Source organism: Acipenser ruthenus, chromosome 2, assembly GCF_902713425.1.
Source record: "Acipenser ruthenus chromosome 2, fAciRut3.2 maternal haplotype, whole genome shotgun sequence".
Taxonomy (NCBI): domain Eukaryota; kingdom Metazoa; phylum Chordata; class Actinopteri; order Acipenseriformes; family Acipenseridae; genus Acipenser; species Acipenser ruthenus.
In genome coordinates this window covers 13,979,235-14,006,997 of record NC_081190.1, presented here as the reverse complement: position 1 = coordinate 14,006,997, position 27,763 = coordinate 13,979,235, and the positions used below count along the sequence as shown (strand labels likewise).

Here is a 27,763-nt window from a genome sequence, read left to right as displayed (position 1 = left end):
GTTATACTGCAGTGTTCTGATAAATTGATCCTCTAATACGGAAAATCAAATTGTGTAAACTTTATTATTCGCGTCTGGGGTGACTGCCTTCAGAGCTCAGGTCATTCTGCCCTGCTGGATTAAAAATGCTGCTTTGTGAGTGCCTGGAAGGGAGTGTGACGTCACAGCGGGGGCTGGTCTGTGGTTTATATTAGACGGAGAGCGATCTGACTTCAGTGAAGTGCAGACGCAGCTCTGAAGCAGCAGGGCTAAAACTAACAATCTTCTAGGGATCTTTTACTAACAACTTCCAGAGTTTAAGAAATAGAATATCCTGACCCAAGTGCTGCAACAGCGGAAAAGGCCCGTTGCAGATACACTGAACTGTAAAACATTGATTAAGAAAAGGATTTAACGCATTATTGCTGAAGAGATAAACACATTTTGGAGCTTTTGTAGGATTTTGTTTCTTTTAAGTGAAATCGACTCGTGATGGTTCTCCTGTCACTATGGTTTGTTGTAGCTGGAACTATAGTAGTGAATTTGACTTCAGCTGATAAGGTAAAATAGTCATTTAAATTTTTATACGGATGTACTTTTTTGTTTACGATATTGTTTACACTGTATTGATTAAACATTTGGAAGATAGATACGGGTTTTCCTCAAAAACACTGTAAGTAACGTTATTCTTTGACTTGACACTAATGCAGTGTACTTCTGATTAATATTGTCAAGGTGAAACATGGGAAATAGTCACTTATTTTACCAAATGTAGTATTTGTAATATTAGACGAAATGTATGTTTGTTTGTTTTTTTTTCTGGCATGTTTAATACAATTAACAATTAATAAAATTGCTTACTTCCTTCCCACATTATGTAACTAATTGTAGACAGTTTGCTTTTAGCGCCGTAGTTACAACCTGCTGCTAGATACACAATGTAGCTAGTATTACATTCAGATAGGGACTGGGGTTATTGTCTCCCATATTTTTATCCCACTTATTTGGTCATCTAGAAGCCTTTATAATAATCTAATTTCGATTTTAAATGTTGCACACTCTCTCGTGTGACTGTGAAACACGTGAAAGCGAAAGTTAACATTTTGAATTTATTCCAGGTCTATCAGAAGCCCTTTCCTACCTAGATGATTCTAAATTGAAGAGTAATTCTTATTGAATGAGTTTTATTTCAGCTTTAACTCGCTTCTTTTTTACTTTGTATTTCTCTGTTTATTTGCAGGCTGGCAACATAGATGATAAAACAGGTAAGATTAACGGGTATGGTGCTTCTGGGCTTTTGGCAAGTAGCACTCCCATGCTTGCAGTATGTGTCTGAATCAAGCAGTATTATCACACCACATCTCTACTAACAGTGTTTGGTTTGTTTTTCCTAAGTTTGTTGTTAGTTTGCAAGTTCGTGTCAGTGAACAGTATTGCTAAGAATGTGATGGAAACGGACCTATGCTACTTGTTCAAAGGTTTATACATTATGTGTGTTTGATACATACCTGTTAGCAAGCCATCTTTCATATGTCTAACCAAGTGAGGAAATTACTTTAAAATGAAAAGACTGTTTCAGGGTTATGAAGTTCCTTCCACTGCTAACCACACATTTGAAGTTGAATAAGGATCTCAGTGTACATTACAGAGCATGTTAAACACAGGATAATTAGTCACAGTAGATTCACTTATTTTTTTCCTTCATATATTGAATCTCTATATTAACATATGTTTTAAGTATATTACAAGGACTTGTGAACCTTATTAAAAATACATATTAAAGTATAGTGGTGTTCTTGGCTGAAATAATGTTTAATTTTTTTTTTTTTCTTTTTTAGATTTCCTAAAAAAGAGCCTGAGAGAGTACGGGCTGGTAACTCCAATTAGTACTGACTCAGAAGGACACTACTTATCAAATCTCCTTTCAGCTAGTCACAAGCAACGAATCAAAAGGGATCTATCTAAAGATGCTGACCATGAAAATAAGAAGCTCTTTTTTAATGTCACTGCTTTTGGGAGGGAGTTTCATCTGCGCCTTCACCTCAACAGCAGGCTGGTTGCTCCAGGAGCTGTGGTAGAGTGGCATGAAGAGGGTGGGGAATCTGAGAAGGGAACCGGTGTGGGGAATGGAAACCACACTCTCTACAGCACAGAAAGGATAGTGAAGAAAGAGGTGCTCAGAACAGACTGTGCTTACATTGGAGACATAACAGACATCCCTGGTGCGACAGTTGCTATTAGCAACTGTGATGGACTGGTAGGTGTTTTTTCTTAACTGTAATGCATTTAAAATGTGTGCGTGTGTGTACATACACTAGAAAGTCCATTAAGTACATTGTGAAAAATGCTCTGTGTATATATATATATATATATATATATATATATATATATATATATATATATATATATATATATATATATATATATATATATATATATATATATATATATATATATATATATATATATATTTATATATATATATATTAAGATTGATTCAATTTGCTGAGGGGACATATTGTACACTACATCCCATCTGACACGTGTGTGGAGCAGCAATATGGCTCTGGCTAGATCGTAAAATTGGTCTATATGAAATAAATGGTAGTTTAAGAAAACACAAATGTGAAGTGTCATGCAAGTACTTTGGTATACTGTATGCTTAAGAATAGTTTTGTTACTTATTCAGATAAGTAGTTAATTTAAATTTGTCACAGTTATTTACAGTTTAAGAGTGCATTTGTTAGATAATTTAAACTTGAAAATTGTATTACACTGATCCAGATTAGGCAGGATTTAAGACTAGTTAGAAGTACTGGGGTTGTATTATTGAATTGTACCTGCATTGAAACACTCTGAGGAGCTTCATTTGAACCCTAAAACAAATAACTTCCCACACTTTGCAGTATAGCATTTCAAATCCTTTTTAAGTCACATAAACAATAAGTCATTAAGTCTTGCCTTCAGTACTGTGCATGAGTCTAAAATGCTTACACATCCTGGTTATTGGTACACAGGTGTTTGCTTCTTTAGAAGTAATATTTTGTAGCAATTAAAGTAAGAAATTCGAAGCATATTTTGAAGCGTTTTTTTCATTTGTATTTCTGCTGCTGTGATTTATCTAAGGGTACCACTTGAGGTCATTGGCACAGTGACTGACTGCTGAACTTGTGAATGATAGGACCAGTGAGAGTACAGGAACAATAACAATGCTTTGTTTGAACTTTTCATATACAGTAGACACAGATTCTCTTTATTATTATTGTTTGTCCAACAAAATTACTTTGGTGGTGTCCCTTCTGTCAAATCTTATATTTTTTACTCACCAGCACCCCACAGAGACTTCCACTCTCGGGCCAAGCCTCTGAAGGCATGTCCCAACTGGGAATGAGGGAGACCCCACCCCTCCCTCCCCCCGGGCCAAATTTATAATTTAATCAGCTGTATCTTACAAGCATTTCCTCTGCTTCATTTATGTTTATAATTAAAGGAAAACCTGCATTGATTTATTATATAGAAAAATCTGTAGGTATCTCAAAATGTCAGATAGCTAAAACAAATCATTTTGTTACCTATTTAAAGGGGTGCAATCAGCTGCAGACAGCATGGTTTCTGTGGTGTAGGTGGTAGCATCCAATCCATGGCCGGATTAAAGGACGCGGGGACCCTATGCTAACCCATATTATGGGGGGCCTATGCCCAATAGCTTGTGAAACGGTGTTGTAATTAACAGCCTGTAGGTAAAGTGTATCTGCAAGGCCAGCTTTCATGTCTACGTCAGATGCATGTTCACCGTAAGTGACCACTGACAAGCAACCGGACTGTTTTACCAATTCCATAATCTCCTGCTTGTGATACTCGCAACGTTAGGTAAGTATCCCCATCTCAGCTGGGCTGATGAAGGAATTGCTAACTTTCGGTTGTCCAATTTTTCGAAAGGGATATTTGCGCAAACAAACGCCTCTGTCAGGTCTGTAATGCGTTTCGTGCTTCATGCGTTTCAGCTGACTTTTGGAACATGGAAGTCACCGTTTTGTGTTTCTTTGCAAGTAAAGCAGTCGCGGTACTGCTTTGGATTCCCGCCTTTCTCTTTCGGTGAATACTTGAATCTAAATGCTTGTCAACGGACGATTTTTGGTAGTGATATACAGTAACGTTGCAGGACGTACAGAAGAGCTTACCTCCATCGCTGTGTAAAACTGCTGCTGGATGTGATGTTACGCGATCTGCTGCAGACACATTTTTAGAGACATCCATTTTCTTGTTTACAGTGTATAGTTTGACTTTCCTGCCTAGGTTGCATATACTGTAGTCACATGACATAATCACTGCACAGCAATATTACACACAGGCACACTGCAGAGCTGTACAGTTTGGTTAATATGAAAATGTATTTTTATTTCTTAAGAATATTGAATAAATCACGGTATTGGGCTAATTTCACGATTTCCACGCAGTATGGGGAGAGAAACAAATGCTATGGACTTAAATCCCCTTATTAAGAAAGGAACGTTTCTAAAATGTAAAGAGGCATACTGTGCACATTTGAGACAGGACAGGTTTTTAAATTTGCCCTAAAACTGAAATAAATGAGTGCCTAAATTGAACCTGATTCATACATTTTATCCTGCACAGACTGATGCCTCTGACGTAGGACAAGGGATGGATCTCTCCCAGGAGGTAGAAGGTCCGGAGCATTTAGTATTATACATTAGCAGGAAGCTGCTTGTGTGAGAGACTTAGAGCAGTTATGCTGTAATTGAGAAGGAATGCCTAGCCATCATAAAATAAAAAAAAAAAAGAACCGAAAGCAAGTTTCTGTGCGCCTCTCTTTCTATGTGTGTGGGCCTGGCTGCCCACTGCAATTTCCCAAAAACGTCGACCTCTCGTGGGCCCCAATTCTGCTGGGGGCCCTACGCGATAGAGTAATTTGCGTATAGGTTAATCTGGCCCTGATCCAATCTGTGAGGATGCTTGGAACACATATGAAATTTATAGGCCTACATTTCATTTTTCAGTCAAGTGTAAAAACAGCAAGACAGGTCTGCGGTTCTTTACAGCCAGTTTGTTAACTTCTAAAACACTGACTCGTATGTCAGTTGGACGTGCCAGTTCAAATTCTAATTTACAGTACCTCTCTCACTTCTGCAGCCAGTGCTGATACTATCCTTGATGCTCTGTAGCCCACAGTGCTCCACAGTGTCCTCAGAACTGTTCCAACCAAAGCTCTAGACCTCATTCTGCCTAGTGAATGTTTTTGAATAAATGTGAACTGCTGTCGTACCCTTTCAATGTGACTGACATTTAGCATCGGAGACATCTGATAAAATTTGATTTTCTTGGCTTTTAAAGAGTGTCCTTTAGATTTACCAGGCATGTTTGTGCTTTTATGTGTTTCTCTATTTTTTTTACTGTGATTTACTATACTGTACTTTAGAATGCCTTTACAATGGTAAACAGCACAATATGTGGGATAGTTTGCCAGTCCTTGGTCTCCAGATGGAACATGAACATTTGCTTCCTGCAGTGCACAATTCCACTTGTTGCATTTACAGGCCTGTCACATGCAAGCATGCATCAAACAGTACACCATACTATTCCTTGAAAAACAGATGTGTTTTGTATCAGGCTCTGTATTGTCTGTCTGTGCGTGTTTTGTCAGGCTTGTCAATTTTTGTTTTATTTCTATTTTGCTGATGGCTGCCATTTTATAGAAATGTTTAGTCTCGCAATCTGAAAATCAGAATTAATACTTAAAAGCAGATGTCTTTTTGCTTCAGAGAAATCTTAGTGGGATGTACAGTACAGAACAGATTAACTACTTACATCAGTGGGAGGATAGCTGAGGAAGCAATTACTTGTAAGGTTTATGCTGTCTTGGCACCTTAATATCTGATTTTGATAAAGCCAGTTGACTTTTAGTCTGCATGATCTCTTGATTAAATTGAAAGGTTAGGCCATGCCATCGCCTTGAGGAGAGTCATATGATAGGGCAGCAGTGTGGAGTAGTGGTTAGGGCTCTGGACTCTTGACCGGAGGGTCGTGGGTTCAAACTCTGGTGGGGACACTGCTGCTGTACCCTTGAGCAAGGTACTTTACCTAGATTGCTCCAGTAAAAACCCAACTGTATAAATGGGTAATTGTATGTACAAATAATGTGGTATCTTGTAACAATTGTAAGTCGCCCTGGATAAGGGCGTCAGCTAAGAAATTAATAATAATAATAATAATAATAATGATAATAATAATAATAATAATAAGTTTACTTCTGTCTGCAATCATTTTGTAGAACACATTTTGACCAGAGCAAGTAGAGCTGTTGACATGGCGGTACTCGATTCTCATTTTGGTGGCACCAGAACTGATTTGAAACTTGCTGGTGGTTTCAACTCATTGTAAATCCTCACCTGACCATTTTGGTTTGCCATTATCTGTACCAGAGGTTTTTTTTTTTAAACCCTGGTCTTCAAGTATCTTTAATGATCTAGGGTTTTGGTTCAACCATTTATTTCTTTTTTTTATTTTGGTTTTGTTTGGTTTTTGCTGTATAACAGTATGATGATGAGGAACATCGAGTCTAAAGCAATACCTGCAGCTACGAGCTGTTTCAAAAGCTGTCTGTAAGCTTATTTACACTGGAAAACAATGTGTGATAAACATAAATGTTTAATTACTGGTTGAAAAAAAAAAAAACCTTAGTTGTGGGTTCTTGATGGCTAGGGTTGACAAACTCTGATGTGAACAAAGTTTAAAAGTGCTGGCTGGTGTTTTTGCTTCTTTCCACCTGTTGTTTTTAAATGTTGTCGTGGTTCAATCTGAATGGATTACCCCTTGCCATGTATTTAGCTTTACTTGTATCCCTACCTGCATAGTACCATATCACAAAATGTAACATATTTTCATAAAGTAATAACATGAGGTTTACAAGCAAACGAAAACTGAAAATTAACTTTAAACACTTCAGATAAAACAAATGTGGAAATGGCATTGTAAAATGAAAAGGAAAAAACTCACTGTTTTGGTTCTCGTTTATTACATTCCACATAACAGAAAGTCGCAACAAAAATATATAATATATACAATCTATAGAAAAATCACTACACAACATTTCCAGCAAGTTGGGCACTGTTTAAGCGAGGCATTTCAGAATGGCGTGCTTGCCTTTTTTCTGTCCCATGAGATTCTGGCTCACTCTAAAGCAGCACAACACGTTTTTGTCCCAGATGGTTTTCCATAGAAATCAGTATCCATGCAGGCATATTCTGGTTTGTTTACATTTTAGTGTCTAAAACTTTTAAATAGAGGCTCAAGAGCTGCTGTGCTGATCATGTGTTTATATATATATATATATATATATATTATATATATATATATATATATATATATATATATATATATATATATTCATCTCACATATCATACAGAGTTATTTTTCATTTGCCATTTTTGAAACTGACGCACAAAGTCTGGTAAGACAGTAAATAAGTTCAAGGTATTTTTGTCATTTGTAGCGAATACGAACATCTGATTTTTTATCCGAATACATGTCAAAAAAGTTTGAATATTCAGATATTTGTCCCAGCACTAATATATATATAATAATGTTGAGTTCTTGCCTGTAAACAACAGTTACACTTTTAAAGTTTGGGACTCGCTGTCAGTAGCTTGGTGTTTACATTATATCAGCATATTTTAAGTGACTGGAAGCTGAAACTACTTTTTTAAAACACACTTTTCTTATAACAATACATTACTGGCAAGCAACAATTAGTTTGAAAACCAGGCTTTAATCACTGATAATAGGTGCACAGGCGGTGATTCTGTGAGTGCTCCGGGGCTCAAGCACCAATGGGGGAAAACCAAGGTCCCGCATACAGCAAATAAATCACCTGTTCTGTCAAATTATAGTGTAGGTGCTTTGCAATCAGAACTGTAATTGCACTGTTTAAAAAGTAAAACATTCACTGGGGGTTCTGACAAACCGGAAGGCAATCCTTCACACATTCAAATCCATTGATAGGAAGTCTCCCAGCTTTATGCTCTCATTAGTAGCCAACCTAATAGATTCAGCATCCAGCAGTTCTGGCAGATTCTACTTTACTTGCTGAAGTGTTTTTCTCCCACTGCTAATTTAAAAAAAAAAAATTGCCACCTAGCTAACAATTTCATCCCGAGAACTGCAGTGAAATGTACTGTCTATAAATTGGGACTTTAGTGAAGACCGTGTGTGTATGCGAGTACATTAATTATTGCAGGCAGTAATTTATAGTTATTTAATCACTCACAGGCTGTAACCCCCAACTCCACAAACTAGCCAGCATTTTTGTAAATAGCAACACATGTAATGAACAATAAAATAAACATTGTATTTGTGTTATTGGTGTCAATGTCAGGCGACCCTTCGTGGTCGGCAGGGTGAAATAAAATCTAAGCACAATATTGTTAGTTTCTTATCCTGCAGAGAATAAGGCTGTAATGATTTTAAAAGTTCAGGCAGGTTAAAAAAAAAAATCCTAAATGGCATAGTGTTTTACTAAACATTAAACCCAAAATGTACTGTTTTGTGTAAAAAAAAAAAAAAAAAAAAAAAAAAAAAAAAATCATAATTTGTACTAGCTTGATATATTATGAACCACTGTAATTGAATACTGCATGTGAAGATCAATGCAACATTTGAAACACATTCAAAAGTAAAATGAATATGATAATTTAAAAAGATGGTTTAAATATGTTTAAACATAAATGAAAATACATGAATGCATTATTTATCTAAGCATTATTCATAAATTACTTATGACATGGATTGGACCAGGCATTATTTTATTGATCACTGCTGGTTGTGTATAATAGGATCGTTGGCATTGCTTCATAGAAACACTTGGCACAGCTTCCATAGTTAATCCTGTTGACCTTTGTTTTTGGATTAATGCAGTTAATGATATAAGGAGTTATTTTACTTTGTGTTTTTACTGCCAAATACAATTTCTTGTTCTGTTTCCACATTTATTTGAACCGGCCCTGACCCTGAAAGGCCTTGAGAGACTTTTTTTACCCTTGTTTCATGCCTCACATTCCAGTCATGTTGAACAAAGACTATAGTGTTGAAATTAACAATATACTAGATTATCTGAGATGTATTATTGGATCTGTGACATTTTACAGGCCCTGTATCAATCTGCAGTACATTTATGGAAAGATGCAGGTTTAGTGCCAGCAACAAAATAAAAAATAAAATCTCCACACTTGTGATTTTAAATTACACTATTGTGTACAAAAAACAGCATTTGAAATTATAAAGCAAAATATTAATATGAAAAAGTGAAAAAATGACTCGTCTGTCAGTTTGCATCCTTATTGTTTTTGTAGATGTCTTCTTTACAAGTAGTCAAAGAAGGAAAGAATGAATGAATACTGCATACTGTAGATTTGTAAATATAGGCTACTTAAAATTGATTATAAATTATATTAAATGGTAACATGATCTTTTAAAACATGTTTTTATTTTAAAAACAAAATTTAGTATACCATGAAGTCAAAATATGGTGTTTTGTCCAGTTGTTGTTTCAAAGTCTTGTGTACTGGCCCTTTTAAACAGGTCAGCATAATTTGTCCCAGAGAGTGGTGGTGTATGGAATGGTTTGCCAAGCCAAGTTGTTGCTGCAGGTTCATTGGGGTCCATCATGTCGCCTGTATGTGCTTCTGGGGTCAGTGATCTACCTTTTGTCCTCTAATGTTCTTATTATGTTGTCACAACAACAACCAATGTCCTTGCTTGAAAGGAAGTGGTTCCTTTCTTGTAAATAAAATTAATGTATGAGAAGCAGAACCTAAACCACTATTTAAGAAACTTCATTGGTAAGTAATTTCTAGATACATTCTGACCCAAAATGGTTAAAATTGATTAACCAATCACAGCCTGACAACACATGCTTGCCAGGAAAAATCATGATTGAAACTGTTGTCTACAGAGGTGTCCAAGTACCCTGAAGTGTTTCATCCCTCCCATATTTCATACAAGGACAGCAAAGTCAGTATTTTATACATCGCCCCTAATAAGCATCCTTCCTGTAGCCAATTTGATATTGTTATCACGCTTTGTCTTTTTTCTAGTATTTCTGTCACTACTGTTTTTTTTACTAAATAACTGGCTGTAAAATGATATATTTTCTACACTAGTAGTAGGTTACTTGCTGTCAGCAATGTACTGTATGTTTCTTTGCTAATCTGATGGCTCATTTCATAACCTGCACATAGATGACAGAAAAACAACTTTGAAAAACAAACCAGTGTTTTTATTTAGTAGATTATATGGGGGGCATTACAGCTATGGCCTATAGAATTAATAATGTTACGTTGACATATTGAAATTCCATTTCGCTTTGTAGAAATGTGACATTTCTAAATCTAACATGAAATACTGTACTGCTAATGTAGTTACCATTTGTAGTTTCTTAGATTTCATGATGTTAAATAAAATATGGAAATTGTTTTGTGAGATGGAATGATTCTTGGTGGTAAATCTCTCTCCCGACCTGTGAGGGCGCTGTGTAAAGGGAACAGAGTATCCTGGACTGGATGGTCCAACATTCATAACCAGGGTTAGGTGGAAGTCGGCCATCTAGAAAGGGGGAGGAGCTACGGTGCACTAAATCATCGACCCGGAAGGGAAACGATGTGGCAGCTGCGGATTGGAGGAGTGGTTGCACTCGTTAACCAAGGGGTCATGGTTGATGGTATATAAGGGGATGTAACGAGGTGATATGTTCCTTCTGATGGTCATGCTAAACCAAAAAGATCTGTATAGTGAAAAGTACCGTGAGTGTTTTGTTTGTTTTGTCTGTCTCGTCTTTAATATAACTGTTTGTTTGTTATTAGATTAGACGGCTAACACGATCCGGAGCTGTCGCTTATGGCCAGCACTAAACCCGGACAACACTGCACATTGTATCATGGATAACATGTACGTCACCTGGAGCACTACAGCACTCACTTTGGACTTGTGACCGTGTTTGTGTTTTGTGTGTATGTACTGGATTATTGTTTATTATTTACGGGACTGCAACCCATAATTATTCACTGCGCAGTACACATCGCTGGGTACTGCCAGCACTCTTTTTGTTTACTGTTTGGTCATCAGACCGTTTGGAGTTACAAAATAAAACAGAAACATTTCACCTGTACTTTATCTGTCTTTCATTGTTGGATTACTGCACCTGCTCTACACCTGCGCACTAATTACCACTTTGCCACATGTATTCATATAGTTTTTTTTAAAAATTATGTCTGCATCCTAATATTCTACTAGGTGATGCAAAACTTTTGGTCAAAATGTAAATTATATTCAAGTACATAGCCTACGGTGTGGTACTGACAACTAATGTACTGTACCATTCAGTTTTTCTTTATTGTAAGAAAAGTCAGTCGCGTAGTGCATACCGCGCCTATGTGTCCGGGTGCAGACTAGCGGTGTCGCGCCGCACTTGTCTGTCCCAGGCTTAAGAATTGTGTAGTGGGGTCTCCCGAGTGGCGCATCCGGTAAAGGTGCTCCGTGTGGAGAGCAGGATACTCTATAGCCTGGAGGTCGCCGGTTCGAGTCCAGGCTGTTCCACTGCTGACCGTGGACGAGAGCTCCCAAGGGGCAGCACACAACTGGCCAAGCGTCGCCTGGGTGGGGAGGGCTTAAATCGGCCAAGGTTTCCTCGGCTCACAGCGCACCAGTGACCCCTGTAGACTGGCTGGGCGTCTGCGGGCTTGCCTGTAAGCTACCCAGACCTCCAACGCTGTCGCTCTGCGGTGGCTGCGTGGCGGACAGAGTGAAAAAAAGTGGTCGGCTGACGGCACACGTTTTGGAGGACAGTGTGTGTTCGTTTTTGCCGCTTCCGAGTCAGCACGGGGGTAGTAGCGGTGAGCTGAGTCTAAGATAATAGAATTGGCTATTTCAAATTGGGAGAAAAATTAGGTTAAAAATCAATTTGCGACTACTAAATTTAAAAAAAAAAAAAATGTAGCGGCTTTAAACATTAGTATCTGTGTAAAAAGGTCTGCACATGCTATTTAAGTCTCTTCTGCTAGCAAAGTTAGTACTGAGCTCAGATACAACACTTGTATTCACTATAAGCTTTTGATGTTCCCTGTTTATTCAGTTCAGTACTTGCCTGTTTCTAAAGATTGACCCCAGAGATGTTTTGGTATATGGTTTGAGGTGCATGAAGGGTTCTGTGTGATGAATAGCAGAGGAAAAGTATTTCTTTAAATTCTGCTAAGAAGAAATATTGGGATTTGCTCCAGAGAAAAGGATCCCCTTTCTTTCCTAAATACTAGCATATGACTAAAAACCCACTGTATCACCATGAACCATATCAAATAAAAGAAAGAAAGATATTCAAATAGTTTACTCTGTGCTTTTCTGTAGAAACTGCACAAACATGGAGCTTAGAGTGAACTGTCCTGCTTGACCAACAATCTAGACTAGTGACTGTCTAGCGATTTCTACCTGACAGCTTCCATTGTTCTGTTGGCGAATGGTTTTCCAACTTTAACGTCACCCTGCACTGTATACTGTATAGCCACATAGTTCTCTCATTTTCACAATTTGTGGCTAGCTAAATAAAACCTAAATATTGAAAGTGCCATACCTTACAGAGTTATGTGAAAAGGAAAAGGTGGTGGTACATCAGGGCACTGGACAAAAACAGATCCGCTAGTACTGATACCCGTGTAACATTTTGTTTCATTAGTAAGCACGGTCAAAACGTTGAATATCCTAGGACATTCCTAAAAGAGGTAAAGAACAATTCTATCTACCAAGGAAGATTACTTCCACTTTCTGATTTTTATTTGAAATAAAAAGTTATATAAATCAACCAGTGTGCTGATCTTTGAAGTTCCTTTTCACCAGAATAAATGCACAGCCGGTAATGATGACGGAGGTTAGCACGCATTTCTAAGCTGAACACCCCTTTTTAAACAAAACTGAAGGTGAAAGGTACCAGTGTTTCAGCTGAATCAGTGTTTTTTTAAAGCGGCAGCACCTTTAAATAAAGCACGTTCATACCGGCTCCTTAAGAAGTTTAGACTGGAGGGCAGACTCAGAAAACTGGACCCCTTCAGCTGAATCCCATATGTTTGTCTTGGCAGAGAGGCAGTGTCTGCTTGGCTGGCGCTGATGCTGGGATATTAAATTGATGGAACACAGAGCTCTTGATCCCTTTCAGAGGGCTTCTATTTAGGTAACAGCAGGCTAGTGCTGTGTCAGCCACCTGCAATTGTCTTTGGTATAAAAGTACTTGGAGACAGGCAGCATACTAGTACTGCAAAGGAGGCTCATACCAGCAATGACTGCAACATACCGTATCAGCTTGGCTATCATTTGTAATGGAAAATGTCTAGGTCTGTAGTGGACACACAAAGTGCATTAGAATATCCCATAGTCAATGTTTTCATTCACTGCTACAAGGCTGTTTATTTGTACATTTAATCAACTTGGGGTCTGTAATGCAGATACATTTTTAACAGTACATTGCAACAGTTGCAGCAGTGAGTGGAACTTACACCAAATATTTGAGGACGAAGGCTCATACAGCTATGAATTACAGCATCTTGTGATACAATTATAGATGTTAACTTTGTTTAACAGGACATAATTGACCTATACATAATGTCAGTGCACCTATGTGCTAGCCTTGAATGAACTCATTCACATCTTAACAGAGGAAGTATTGAATGTTGAGAAAACCTCAGACAACAACAATTGAGTAATGGATACTGAACAGCAATTACATTAGGTGGGTGTCCAGAAGTGAGAGACTTCCAGTTCAAGCAATTGATTGAACCATTTTGAAGGTTTGGTGTTCTGCTGGCCCTAGTTAATCATTTTAAAATGAAGCAAACATGCCCAGACTCAAAACTGACACTCAAATTACCTACCAAGATAGTAAAAATGGATAACTAGTTTAGAGTAAAAACAAAAAAATCTGAAATAATAATAATAATAATAATAATAATAGCGAGCAGACTACATGTAATAGCTGGCTACAAACATTGCACATATCTTTGCAGAAATAGTTGATATTGGGGCCCCATTCCAGCTTGTCAATGAATAATTCTATTTGTTGTCATATCTAATTTTAGACCGTAATTTTAAAAAGTGATACTCAAACTACTGCCATTAAACACGTTTTTTCATTAGGAAGCACTGTCAGAAAGTTTTATAACCGATATTATTTTGTAAACCAAGAAGTATCAGCATGTAATCCACTTTTTGAGAAACTGGGCAGACCTGTTTAATAGAATTTGTAGATCCCATATTTCATTAGTTTTCAGTGCACACAAAAGACAGCACTCACAGACACGACATTTTACACAATTGGCTGTATATGCATCATGCAACAAATACAATACTCATAACTATTTAGAGCCTGAATAGATTAAAAAAAAACAAAAAACTGGTCTAGCTTGGTGCTTTGGATTTGGTCAGCCATGTACACTTCTGTAATCTGTAGCTTTGGACACATTCTCTTTTTGCAATCCTTTTTAAACATGGCATTTAGGGATTTAAAAAAATGTTTCAGATGAATCTATATTTTTCAGAGCAGCACTAAAGTTAATGAAGCCACCTTCCACATCTCGGTTACCATCAGTGGCAGCGGAAGTGTTTTACGATTGGGGGGGCCAAGCTTCCTCTGTTATTTTTAGTGTTCCCATCGAAATACAATACATAAATCGCGGTGAGAGTTATGACCAAAGCATGAAAAATCACAGAAATGCAGTTCTAGTGTCTTAATTATGAAGGTTAAAAAAGCCATACAAATAAGCATTAAATTTTCTTATTTCATAACAATACCGATCTGAAATGGTAGAAATGTGAAATAACTTCTTTTTTAATGGCAATTTTATATACATGTATAATGTTTTACAGTAAATCGCTGACAAAAAAAAAAAACTTTGTAGACTGAACACAAAAGCGAGCCCAGACATACCTGTATATTTACAGTTTACAGGCATTCACTTTCAAACAAAAATGCGCTCGCTAAATGTTTCAGATACTGTCACGCATGGTCTATAGCAGGGGTCATATTAAAAAAACGGACTCGCCTTTGGAGGCCAGTAGAGCAAGTCGATGTTAGTGTGACCCCTGACCCATTTTCCGATGTCTGGATGGAGATAAGAAACTCCTATCCTATGCACTGCATGGAGGTGATCGTCTGGCATTCTTGAACGCAACTTTGATGTTTGCTCACATAAATAAGTGTGAGCAAACTGGGTGACATTTGGATAGTCACAGTATGTGTCTTTGTGTTGTGTCTCCTAGCGCCTCCTAACACTGTACTCTTTAAAAACGGCAATGCTCTCTTTGCAAGTCAAACATAGTTTTTTGTCTTTATTCTGAACACAATATTTGTCACTCCACTTTTTGTTAAAAAAGCGGCACTCTGAATTTATTTTCCGTTTCTTCTTTCTTTGGATTTAAACTCATACCTTAATAGACACAACGATCGCCCAAACATTCGCAAAGAACCAGCGAACTTGGAAAAATGTGGCCTCGACTTGCACAGATTCTGCTTCATCATACATGCCAGGGACATTATTATTTAGAAACCAGAACTGCTACGCATCATATTCCACATGTAAAACGTGTAGACTGAGAGATTCTTCCCCCAATTTTTTACGATGTTTCAATTAAAAACAATTTTTTTTTTTTTTTTTTTTTTTTTTACCAATTTTATCCTTCTTTTAATATTTGTAAAATAAAGTCAGAAAAATTGCCGGGAATTTTTTTCAAGATAAAAACCGAAAATGCAGAACACCTTTAAAAGGCTGGAAGCATGTATAAAACATTTGATGTTTATGAATATAATGAAACACTGCAGTAACAGATGCACATTTGCTCTGTTTGCTATGGCAAAAAAACATCAACAGTTTCTTCATCAAAGTCACAGCAAAGACCATTTTTGCTAGGGCTACAGTTTTCTTAAAGGAAATGTCAGTTGCTCCTGATCTTGAAGCCCTTTTTGCCTCCTCAAGTGTAAAACACTTTCATCAAAATCGGGCCCTTTGTATCTAACGAGCGGTTGAGCCTTAATTACCCGTTAATACAATAATTACCTTAAGGCTCCAGCCACATTCCCACGAGGGTTCTAGGGAAGGAGTTTTAACCCCATCCCCACGACTACACATTACAAGACCGGATTTTCCGTCGGTCTCAAACAGTAAACAATAAAAGATGGACGGTGCTCGACCGCATGCACATAAACACAATAATAATGATAAGGACGGACGGCTTTGTCTGCCTGCATACAAATACATATAATAACAACAATACTACTAATACTAATAATAACAACAATGATAAAAATATAACACAAATAATAATAAAAGGGACGGGCACCTTGCCACAGACTCATACTTAAAGCCCACGAAACGCTTTCAGGTACATGTTTGTGGCAGTTTACGAAAAAACTTGTCATAGGTGACACTTTTTTAAACAATTTTCACTGTGTCAATAATTCAAGCTACTATATATTGTCTTAATTTTATTATATATAAAAAAAGTTGCCTACAACTAGTTCCAGAAAAAGTTGCCAGAAAGTTGCCTCTTGGAACATGGGCATTAGATGCCTGTAAAGTTTCAGTTGCGTATTATTTAGTTGCACTATCTATATTTACTCACACTAATTACAATTTCATAAACATGAGCCATTCTTGCAACTAGATTTCTAATGAAAACTCAATGCTTAATGTAGGAGGCAGTGTAGTCTAGTGGTTAAAGTCCAGGGCTTGTAACCAGAAGGTCACTGATTCAAATCCCACTGTGACCCTGAGCAAGTCACTTAACCTCCTTGTGCTCCGTCCTGTGGATGAGATGTCCTATTGTAAGTGACTCTGCATATAATGCACAGTTCACAGCCTACCTCTGTAAAGTGCTTTGTGATGGTGGTCCACTATGGAAGGTGCTATATAAAAATAAATATATTGTTATTATTAAAGTAAAAAAATCTGTTTTATCTGACTTCAACTCAAGGGTCTGCAACATGAACTTCCATCCAGGAACCTGGTTACTGTCTAGCTCCACTATCTTTAATTTCTGTTGTTAACCGAGGTTTCAGGTTGTTCCCTGACCTATTACTGGTAATAAAGAAACAAATGACAGATTGTAAACATTCACTCTGCTGTTAGTCTTGAGGAGATTTCTTTATCTGCATTTTAGTTCAATCTTGACAAGGATTTAAATCTGCATCTTTTGAAACTCTTGCCCAACTCGGATATATGTGATAGCTGCTCATAGGGCTGATACTGTAGGGTTAACCCTATAGGAGCTCATACCACTAATTTTCACATCTTTATGTGGCTGATATTTTCATTCTTTGTTTTCATACTTACTCTTCAAAAGTCCTGTTAAGCCTAAACTGAAGCACTGTATTGTAGAGATGTTTGGTCTGCACTTACACTGCCATTACTTACTGCCTGTTTAACATGCTGTTTATATGGGCAGGTAACCAAATCAATTATTTACTTATTATTCCCTGCTGGTGTGACAGGGATATATTGGAGTTTGTAGTGTACTGTAGGTATAACACCCTTTTGAGTTTTACATATTTCTGGAGAGCCGCATATAACTGTTCTCCAATCCAATCTTGGTCAGCAGATTATTCAGGAGTTATTGAGAGTGTCAGAATCTGTATTTGTAAGCCACAAGGTCCTGTCGAAGGGTCGGACTCAGCGAGAAAGCATAAGATAATTGACTCTCTTTAAAAAAAAAAAAAAAAAATAAATAATGAAAATCAAGGGCATGGAAAGACCAGGATATTTGTCACTTGCACTAACTATAAGTTACTAGAGGATACAACATCTGTCTTTAACTGAGTTCATATTTCATGCTTACATTTTAACTTTTTTGAGAACTGCCCCAAATGTGATAAAACTTTTCCACTGTTGGGAGTCTAGGGATAGGGAGGATATAGATCTACTTTTTCCTGATACTGATTCTTGTATTTTTGTATTTACAGATGTCTCAGAAAATGTAGGTTATAAAAAAAAACAACTTGTTAAAAGTTATATTCAGTTGTTTAATTTTTACATGTTAAGTTGTTTTGGATTCTTAAGGCAGAAACTTTTAGCTCTGTTTGAGTAATCCCTTCTGGCAATTCAAGTTTGGCATTGTATACTTCTTCACAGCTTTTGTCCAGATTTATGGCTGAACCTTTTCATTTTCATTCTCCTATAATGTTTTTTTTTGTAAAATAACATTAACAATAGTGTTAAATATACATTTAGTAAACAACAACAATGTGGAGTTTGTTAAACTTCAGCTATGTGACTTTTATATTTGCATACATTTTTACATATTGTTTTTCATCACTGAAATCTTTGGAAGTTTGTTAGTACCAATAAAGTTGTTTTTCTGTAATGGAAACTGTGATATCAGATCATTGTGGGTGCCAGTGTGCATTGTACAATTACAGACTTCAAAAACAAACAAGTTGTTTTTCATTTATTAAATCAGATGGAAAAGACTGGAAACTAACTTAAGTCATTTCTCATTGAAACGCAATGAAAGATATGATTCCAGAAAGTTGACCCCAAATAAGTAAAGGTGCCATGTGTTTCACTGGAAAATGCAAAATATAAAATACAGTGATATGTAAAGCCTGATTCGCACGGGACTAAAAATCCTCACATAAACAGGTGGTTTCAGAATTTTTACGAAATTTAGTCCCGTGCGAACCATCCAATAATTTTTATCCCAGATAATTTTCTCAGCAGTGCTCCTGATTTTTTTTACAGGACATCGGGACCTTCTGTATGATTTCAAACTCAAGTGTTGTATGTCTTTTTACTTCCATGCGAATCGACCATGTCAGTGTTATGTTAGAATTGATACAATAACCCGTAATATGTTATCCTCAAGAGCCCCCCCCCCGCTTCATCCTCTCACCTACCTATATCAACAGACATTCTCCAGAAAGGCTGTTTTTCTCCCTTCGATGACCTGGTCATTGAAGTTATGTGCTTAACAGCATTCTTCAGATTTCTCAGATGCTCAGAGTTCACGGTCTCATCAGCTTCCAGCTTTCCTGCATCAGGCATCCGTAACTGCGACCTTTTCCTGTTTCCGGACTCACACTTCCACATCTGGCTCCGCACCTCCAAAACCGACCCATTTCATCGAGGACACTTTATTCAACTATCAAAAATCGATTCTCCAGTATGCCCTTCCGAAGCCCATTCTCCCATCAGATCCGCTGTTCATCGATTTCTCCCGCACAATCATATGTCGACACTGGTTCTCATCCCATCTAACCACCCTCTCCTCCGAGCAGGATGGCTCCCCAGTCGTGGATCTCTTTTCTATTCTAATTTCCAAGTCCAGGCCGTATAAGCCAGCTCCTAAGTCCGGGCTAGAAGCCCACTTCTCTGTCCTAAGTCCAGGCTCTCTCTGCTCCCTACTGTCCCACTAACAGCTCGTTTCTGCTTCCTCTGCTCTGTCCTTATATTACAGTTGATACGATCTGTGCCGAAATTCTACACTTTTTTTTTTTTTTTTTTTTTTTTTAATTTAGTCGTCGCCAATTATTTTTACCCCGGTTTTCACCCCAATTTAGCATGCCCAATTATTATCTGTATCCCCGGCTCACTGCTCGCAACCCCCCCGCCGACTCGGGAAACAGAGGCTGGAACACGCGTCCTCCGAAACATGCTCCTTCCAAGCCGTCATTTTTCGCACTGCAGATCCACAGCAATGCCACCAGACCTATAGTGCCGGAGGACAACACAGATCTGGCGGCTCCGCTGCAGTGCCACATCGCCCTATCGGCCACAGGGGTCGCTGATGCGCGGTGAGCCGTGGATTCCCCTGCCGACCTAAGCCCTCCCTACCCGGGCAGCGCTCAGCCAATTGTGCGCCACCCCCTAGGAACTCTCGGTCACGGTCAGCTGTGACATAGCCTGGATTCGAACCTGCGATCTCCAGGCTATAGGGCACATCCTGCGAGGAGCGCCTTTACTGGATGCGCCACTTGGGAGCCCCCTCGAAATTCTACACTTAAGTAAAACGCAACGATTGAGCATAACCAAATTGGGAATCAGGTGAAAATGCAAAACATAATTGCCGACTATTAAAAAATGTGTTAAAAGATGTTTGAATGGTGCATTTTGAAGATATGGTAATACATATCACTCAAGAGACAAAATTATTATTCTAGTCTTTGGAAAAGAAGGTAAAATTAAATTAGCTATTTACACCCGGTTCACTGTTTATAAATCATGCACAAAATTGAAATTACCGACTTTTCTTGATGAAAACTAACCTACGTCTGGGAGGTTACTAGACGTCCTCTGCTTTTGATCAACTCCGAGGACCACTTTTTTTAGTCCCGTGCGAATCATGCTTATTTGAGTAGAGCACTTGAGTACTCGAAACAAAAATCATTGCTCGAGCACTTAATTTAATCTATTTTTATTCTTCTCTTCTCCGACCAATGTCGGTCCAATAAAATTAAACATGAGGACATGCCATCGTGTTTTTCATTTGTGTTACTACTGGTGTACGGGTACATAAATTAAACAAGTGAAACCTGTTTGCCATTCACTTCCATTGAGATTCCTGTTATTCTGCGATAACACAATCCACAGCTTGGATGAATCTAATGTAACGAAAGGTTCCATTGACAACATAGTGACAGCAGCCTGTTGCACAACTGAATGACTGATTTGGTTCAAGTCAGACTTGAAGAAGATCCAGGTATGGAAAGAACAAAACACTTTGTTAATATAATCGCTATAACTAGGGGATGCACAGAGTGCACTTGGAGACCACTGTATAAAATCTTGATTTTCTACAGTTTGAACGCTGTTAACTCTGTAGTGTAAACAGAAGACACCACAACGGTTTACTGAGTGCATTGCATTTTTGAATGAACTGTGAGCTTTTAGTGCTTGAGTGGTTGACTGTATTAAATGTATTGAGGCATATTTGCTCTAGAGCTCTGTTTTTGTTAGTTGACGGGCTAACTTAACTTTGTATGCTTTGGAGACCGAAAATAAAAGTATACTAATGTTCATTTCTTTCTTATCACACCGGGTAGTTTTAAAGTCACTTTGAACAAAGAACTGCATATTAACAAATAGCAGCGTTACCATAGCTCTTTTTGGGCCCCACACCGCAATTTGATTCAAAGATTATTTTTCAGCTTAAGGCTAATGACCTTGTTGAAACATAGTTTTTTCCAGCTATAAAGCTTGTCAAGATGAGGACTTTCTGCTGTAACTTAGCAACCGAAGGTGCATTCTTAATCGTGACAAAATAGACTTTAAAGAGCCAAGTTATTTGCATGCAAATAAGTGTCTGCAGGCTTGCATCATAATGCTGATTTAACAAGCACCGCTCTACTTCTCCTGAATATAGGGAGTACAGCTGAGCTTGGCAAAGGCACAACAAACTCTGGGTACTGTATGTGCCCATTCTAAAAGTGGATCTCTGTTTTTCACAGGGGTATAACAGAACAGCCATACACTGCTCTCTCATTGTTTTCTGCGCAGGTCTGATCTGTTAATTAACAACACTTGTTTATGAAACCCCTGCTTACTGATGAAATGCTTCACAGGGAAGTTCGAGCCCTGCTCTCCCAGAAGTCAACTCTTTCAGTGAATTACAATGATTGTTTCCGACAAACTGAGGTAAATAAATACATAACTTTAAAAGGTAGCAGTATAGAAGTGACAATAGCATTGCTGTGGTGTGTTCCTAATGCCATTATCCCTTAAACAACACAGTGAGCCTATTTTAAACAGTTCTGTGCAACTGTATACTTAATTCATTTGGTTTAATCCTGGTCCTTTTCCTAAAGATTTCCAATAAGCTTACTAAGAGTCTTACTTTGTTCTGAACAAAAAATATATTACAGACCACTATTATATTGAGTCCTAGTGAGGCACTAGTATGGAGTTTTAATGTTTTAATGTTTTAAAACAGGACCAAACTATGTTTTTTTTTTTTTTTTTTTTTTTTTTTTGCTTTCAATTTACATGCAGTAGTTCACAGTAATTGATTGTTTTGACGGTCTGTGGTAGACTTGCTGTACACATCAACAACCTAACCCAGTTATCTTGACAGATAATCCAGTGTGGCAAATTAAGAATGAGTGGAGCTGGTAAAATTAGACTGTGTATGTTAATCAGAGTTAAGTCTTTTCTGAAATTTGTTCAGATTTGCAATACACACATACTGTAGGATCTCGCTGATGAGGCCAGCTTGAGGTACGATGAGGAATGGGAAATTTACATTTCGACCACATTCCAACCTGACTGTGGAAGTAGACTGTGTACATGAGGCCTGAACTGGGGCCGAGTTGAGCTGTTTGCCTCATAGGATTTGATACTCATCCATTTAATTTAGTAAAGGTATAAGGAGACAGCACAGCATTCCCTACCCTGTCTAAAATAGGTGCAGTGGAGTTTCTGCCTTGTTTGCAGCCAAAATATAATTAATGACCTAATTATATTAAAAAACAAAAAAAGTCAGCGGGACATCCTAACTACTTTCCAGTATTAAACGGATGTAAAACAACTGTTGAATGAAAAACAATGTGATGTCATGTCTGGTGTTTTTAGCAATTTCTTTATTACTAAAACAGCGTTTGGAGATATATGTCTGTCAGTCGTTTTTTTTTTTTTTAAATACATTCTGTTCAATTCATTGAAGAATGTTAATATTAATAATCTTATTCTCCAACAAATATTGGAATACAAAAAAGAGAAGAACGGCTTGTTGGCAGGATTTACCCCTTTCTTTATCGTCATATAAATGCAATTCATTTTAATATGCCATCTGGTTTTTGTTGTTGCAGTTAAGAGACCAGTTTGATAACAGAAGCCTCATTCCTTCTTGAAAAACGTTTGATAATATTGCATGTGCTTTGTCTCAAAGGAAAAAAACACCAATTACAATACACTGTGCCAACGTATGGTGCTATCTGGACTATTATTGCAACATTATACTACAGTCGGATTTAAATTACATCTTCGAAAGCAAAATGTAAATGGTGTTTTGATAACGTTCACGTTAGACACCGTAAAACTGATATTTTCATAGTGACTTGGTGACTTTCTTATATATGTAATCACTATTTGCATATAGAAGGATGCATTTAAGATAGCTTAAAACATGTGCAAACTGGCTTGGGATTATTTCCTCAAAAGCAAGCCCCAGCATCGAATGTCTGAGATGTTTATTTCTGGTGTGGTAACTTTATTGGGCGTGTTATTACTTTGTGAAAATATCATGCTGATTGACATTTTGGAGTAAAGAGCTTTGATAATCTAGCCCAAAAGCAGTCAAATATTTCAATTTTGATTTCTTATAATCTGTTCATAAAATATATTTGAATAAAATAACTTTAGACATCAGGTACACTATCCTGCATCCCAATGAGTCTCAGTTGGATTGAGATCGTGGATTGGATTCAAACCTGACTAATACTGACATTGCTAATTTGGTATTCCCATTTCTGTTTGAGAAGATGCCTTCCAGGCATAACTTCATTTTTACAGTACTGGGATCACAGTCCCGAATGCATGAACATGACTCTTGACCCCAACCTACAATTCACAATGTTTGAGGCTTTTGAAGAATACTGTTCCCCTATTCTTCAAGAAACATTCCAGCTTTATGTAGACTCCCGTCAGGATGACTCAAGCTGTTATACTGTAGATGCTGAGGTGGACTAGCTTGCTAATTAATTGATGATAACCACATGGAGAGGTGTATTTATTGCTTATACAGTTTGCCAAGAGTACCAGTATGCCATGGACAGAAAGGCACTATGTCCTCTAAATTGGTACTATGAGTACTGTAGTTAAATCTGGTTTTCCACCAACCAGGCCTTTTGCTAGCACAAAAAAAATGCTTGCTTCAAGAGCAATAATTCAGAATCCTGTATCAAATGCAGTCAAAAATGGGAGTTGTTTACTTTATAATTAGGTTTATCTGAAAGTTTTTTTTATAGTATTTAGAAGTAGAAAATATGATGCATTATTTGAATAATAATAATAATAATAATGTGTGTGCTAAATTTCAACAATTTACATGTTACCCACATGTTTCTGTTTTATTTAATATGAGTGGTTGAATAACATTTAGGTTTACCTTCTGTTTCTAGGCTGGGATGATTCGAACAGGTTCTGATGAATACTTCATTGAACCACTGCAACAGGGGATGCAGAGAAATGAAGATAAAGGGAGAGTTCATGTCGTGTACCGAAGGTCAGCTGTCCAGCAGGCATCCCCTGACATATCCACTGACTTCCAAATTGCAGGTATGTTTTTATGTTAAAATAATCTCTCAGGATTTTAACACTACTTTTTTCTACAGATTAATTCCATTTTTTTAAAATTTTCTGGACGGTACATTTCTTGTCTAACTATAAACAACTGCTACCCTGTTGCCTGTAATGCAAAAGCACTGAATCCAACTAATGTTAGTGAAATCGTGCAAGTACTGATATTTCTACAGCATGTGTGCAAGCCTCTGCCAAGGAACTACAGCCCCCACAATGCACAAGCTGGGTACTCCGAGGTTTGCGTGTACAGTGTCAATATGATTTGATTGTTTCTTGCTTGTAATTGGAATAGGAGATGTTAGGTAAGCAGAGTTCAATTAGCAGCTGCTGTTTTAAAATGACAATTGTGTGCTTGACTGTAGTTTTTTGTTTTTTTGTATTGTTGGTTTGCTTGTGTAAGTCACATGTTCATTCCAAGAATGTCGGATGATTCTGTTGAAAGTAAAAGCAGCAGTTGTTATGTGCTAAGCATTGCATTGTATTCAAACCAGACCTGGTTTTCAGAACGCTCACGCCATGACAGAAGCACGTTTTGAAGCGATTTAATTAGTGCCATTCAGTTTACTGCATGTGGTTTGTTTATAAAAAAATAAATAAAAAAAACTTTACTGGCAGCTAGAACTTAAGAGCAACTGCTAAAGGCTGTAGGTCAAAGCACCGTAACTCAGACTGCAGATAGGAAACATCAAACATCAAATATTATGGGACCACTTAAAAAATGCATCACAGTTCTTGGTGTGTTATTGTCTGTAAAAATATGTAAAATGTCAGCGAAGATCCTATTTTAATCATTTAAATGCTGGCAGTATTTAGATACGCCACTGAATAGACCCCTAAATGTCAACAGGAATGAATCTTGATATATCTATAAATCCAGGGCCCTGCTAATGGAAACGTTTACTAAAATCCAGACTTATAGAAGTGCAGTACAGAAGATGTTTGGATGCTTGTACAGTGATTGCCATTGGTACAAAATACCACTGGGTAAATGTGATGGACTGGCCACCACAACACCTCACACCAGCTTCCCATGCACAGTTCACCCTGAGTTGCCATGATCACAAGTTCTTGACAGTAAATGACATCTCTGATGAATGTCCCTAGCAAAGGCCATACACTGTGGTGGCACATTACATTTTAACTAAACCTTGAGAACTGCTCATCCAATTATGATGAATCTTCCCTTATACAAGTTTACCATGGTATTTTTGCACTTTACCCATGCTTTTTCCATGGTAATACCATGTATTAACCATAATTTACCCTGGTTTACCATGTTTATTAATATGCTTTACCATACCTCACTGTTCTTTACATTGCTTTCCTATGCTTTACCATGCTTTCACTATGCTTTATTATGCTTTGCTATGCTTTTACTATGGTAAACTTGTAAATGGGTTATTGTGGGCATTCCTTGTACGAGTTAAAGTACAGTATGTTCTTTGTGACCCATTTTTGCATCAGTAATGTATTTTAATATCCCTGGTAAAGGGTATGTATATTACTAACATAGCCTCTTGCATTCATGCATGAAACATTTTGTGACTTGGAAACTTCCATTATCTTCTTTTATGTCTTAGAACCGTGCATTTTTAGACACTTTTTTACTTTCTGATATCAACATGATTTGCTGAAGAATCTTGTTCAGCCATTGACAAATATATTTATGTGATGGTTGGTAAGATTGTAATACTTGTTGAAGCAATATATCAGTGGGTTCCTAGCTAGGTAAACCCTCTCGGCTTTCATGTATTCATGTTTCATATTTAATAATAGTATCTCAATAATAAAACCACAATATCCAGGAATTGTTTTGATTTTTCTTTAAAAACCTGAAATCATTCATATTATTGGATTATACTGTGTACAATATGCTGTACTTCATGTAATATTTGTTTTCTTGCAGGGATCAAAGTGATGGTTAACAAAGCTATTCACGTTTTGAATGATAACTTTTTTTATTTTAAGCTTTTCTTAATCTTAAATTAACGAAAAATGTGCTTATGGTTAACAATTAGGGTAATTCCAAAAGTGGATGTTTCAGAAATGCATTGCCAACTGTTTGAACAGTGTTGGTGGCCATTTCCAATATATCATTCATTGTGAATTATGGTTTTACTAGATTTTGTTTGCCCCTTTGCAGTTCAGCACCAAATTCTCAATGACAAAACTCCCCATTCAGTGCAGCACATTCATTTAGAAAGCGCTTTGTGTCCAAGTAATTTTGTAATTACATTCTAACAGTGGGAAACTTGGGATAGCAGGGCCTTTATCTTACAGCTTCCTTTCAAGATTTTCTTTTTCACTTTCCCTAAAGAGCCAAGTTCTTGTGTGGTTGTTGTAGTTGCCATGACAATCTGTTAGAGTGTCTTTGTCCCAGGTGGGAAACATGCAGGAGTGGGGAATGATTTGGGAGTTGCTCCTGGTTGCTAGGAAATGTAGGCCAAAAAACATGGGCCAGGATAATGAGATAACTGCTGTCCACTTATGAGACCCCAAAGATTTCCCAGACATCCTAACATTGTCTGTGACCATACATGTATCTGTTGGGGTTTTCTGGCTCGTTTCTAAATGAAGTTGATTTTTTTAATAACATTCCACATGTTGAATTATTAATGCTGAATTACGTATTTGACTTCCACAAGTGTATAAAGTGTATAAGTAGCAGACACATAAAAACCGTGTGCAGTTGCTTGCAGAAGCATTTCTTAAATATTATAATTAGGTTTGACTTAATCGCTATGCATATCATAGAACTACAGCACAAATAGCGATGGCTAGACTCTGCATCCATCTGTCTTAAAAGTGTGTTGGCCAGAAAGAATAAAACATTGATAGAGAGCACAAAAAAAATAAAAAAATAAATTAGATGCTTTGTATGGCTCTGAACTGCTCCAAAACCTAAACAACTCTCCAAAAAATATTAATAGGAATTAAAAATACTGGGCAAGATTCTACATGCTGTTTATACCAAATTGCCATTAGAACACACTTTTCAAAAAAGGAAAACAAACCAAATAATATAAACAAAACAGTAAGCAACTCACATATTTAATTCAGTAGTCTTAAGTTGTTTCTTAAAGACATTTGCGGTAAATAGCTTTGAGAATCTAGCCCACAGAAACCTTAACTAATCTTTTGGGTACTATTTCATGAAACACTTGGGTATTCTAAATTAGTAAGAGGTCTATGGCAAGTCAAGAAGTTTCTGCCTTTTTTTAGATTAGTTTGGGTTAACAATGAACAAGAAATAGAGAGATTTATAGCACAAAGAAAAGCTAGTGCCATGTGCCATTGACTTCCAGTTACACCAATTACAGTGTGAGACTACTGGTGCGTTGTGGATTCTGAATTTTCACCTTACAGTATTAAACAGGAGATGCATAATCAATTTTATTTATTTTTCTGTTAGTTTAGACAGTTTAATCTTGATGCTGTAGGAATTTTA

The 27,763-nt window shown here is 37.2% G+C and overlaps 1 protein-coding gene across 4 annotated transcripts in view; it reads left to right on the top strand.

The window, feature by feature from the left end:
• Positions 1-205: 205 nt before the first annotated feature.
• LOC117403920 (A disintegrin and metalloproteinase with thrombospondin motifs 3-like) overlaps positions 206-27,763 on the top strand; it is a 92,911-nt gene continuing 65,353 nt past the window's right edge. For all 4 annotated transcript variants that reach the window (XM_034902502.2, XM_034902497.2, XM_034902491.2 and 1 more), the window contains exons 1-4: positions 206-540; positions 1,220-1,244; positions 1,818-2,236; positions 24,135-24,291. In XM_034902502.2, coding sequence (XP_034758393.1) covers positions 472-540; positions 1,220-1,244; positions 1,818-2,236; positions 24,135-24,291 — 670 coding nt within the window. In that variant the 5' untranslated portion in view covers positions 206-471. The remainder of the gene's footprint in view (positions 541-1,219; positions 1,245-1,817; positions 2,237-24,134; positions 24,292-27,763) is intronic.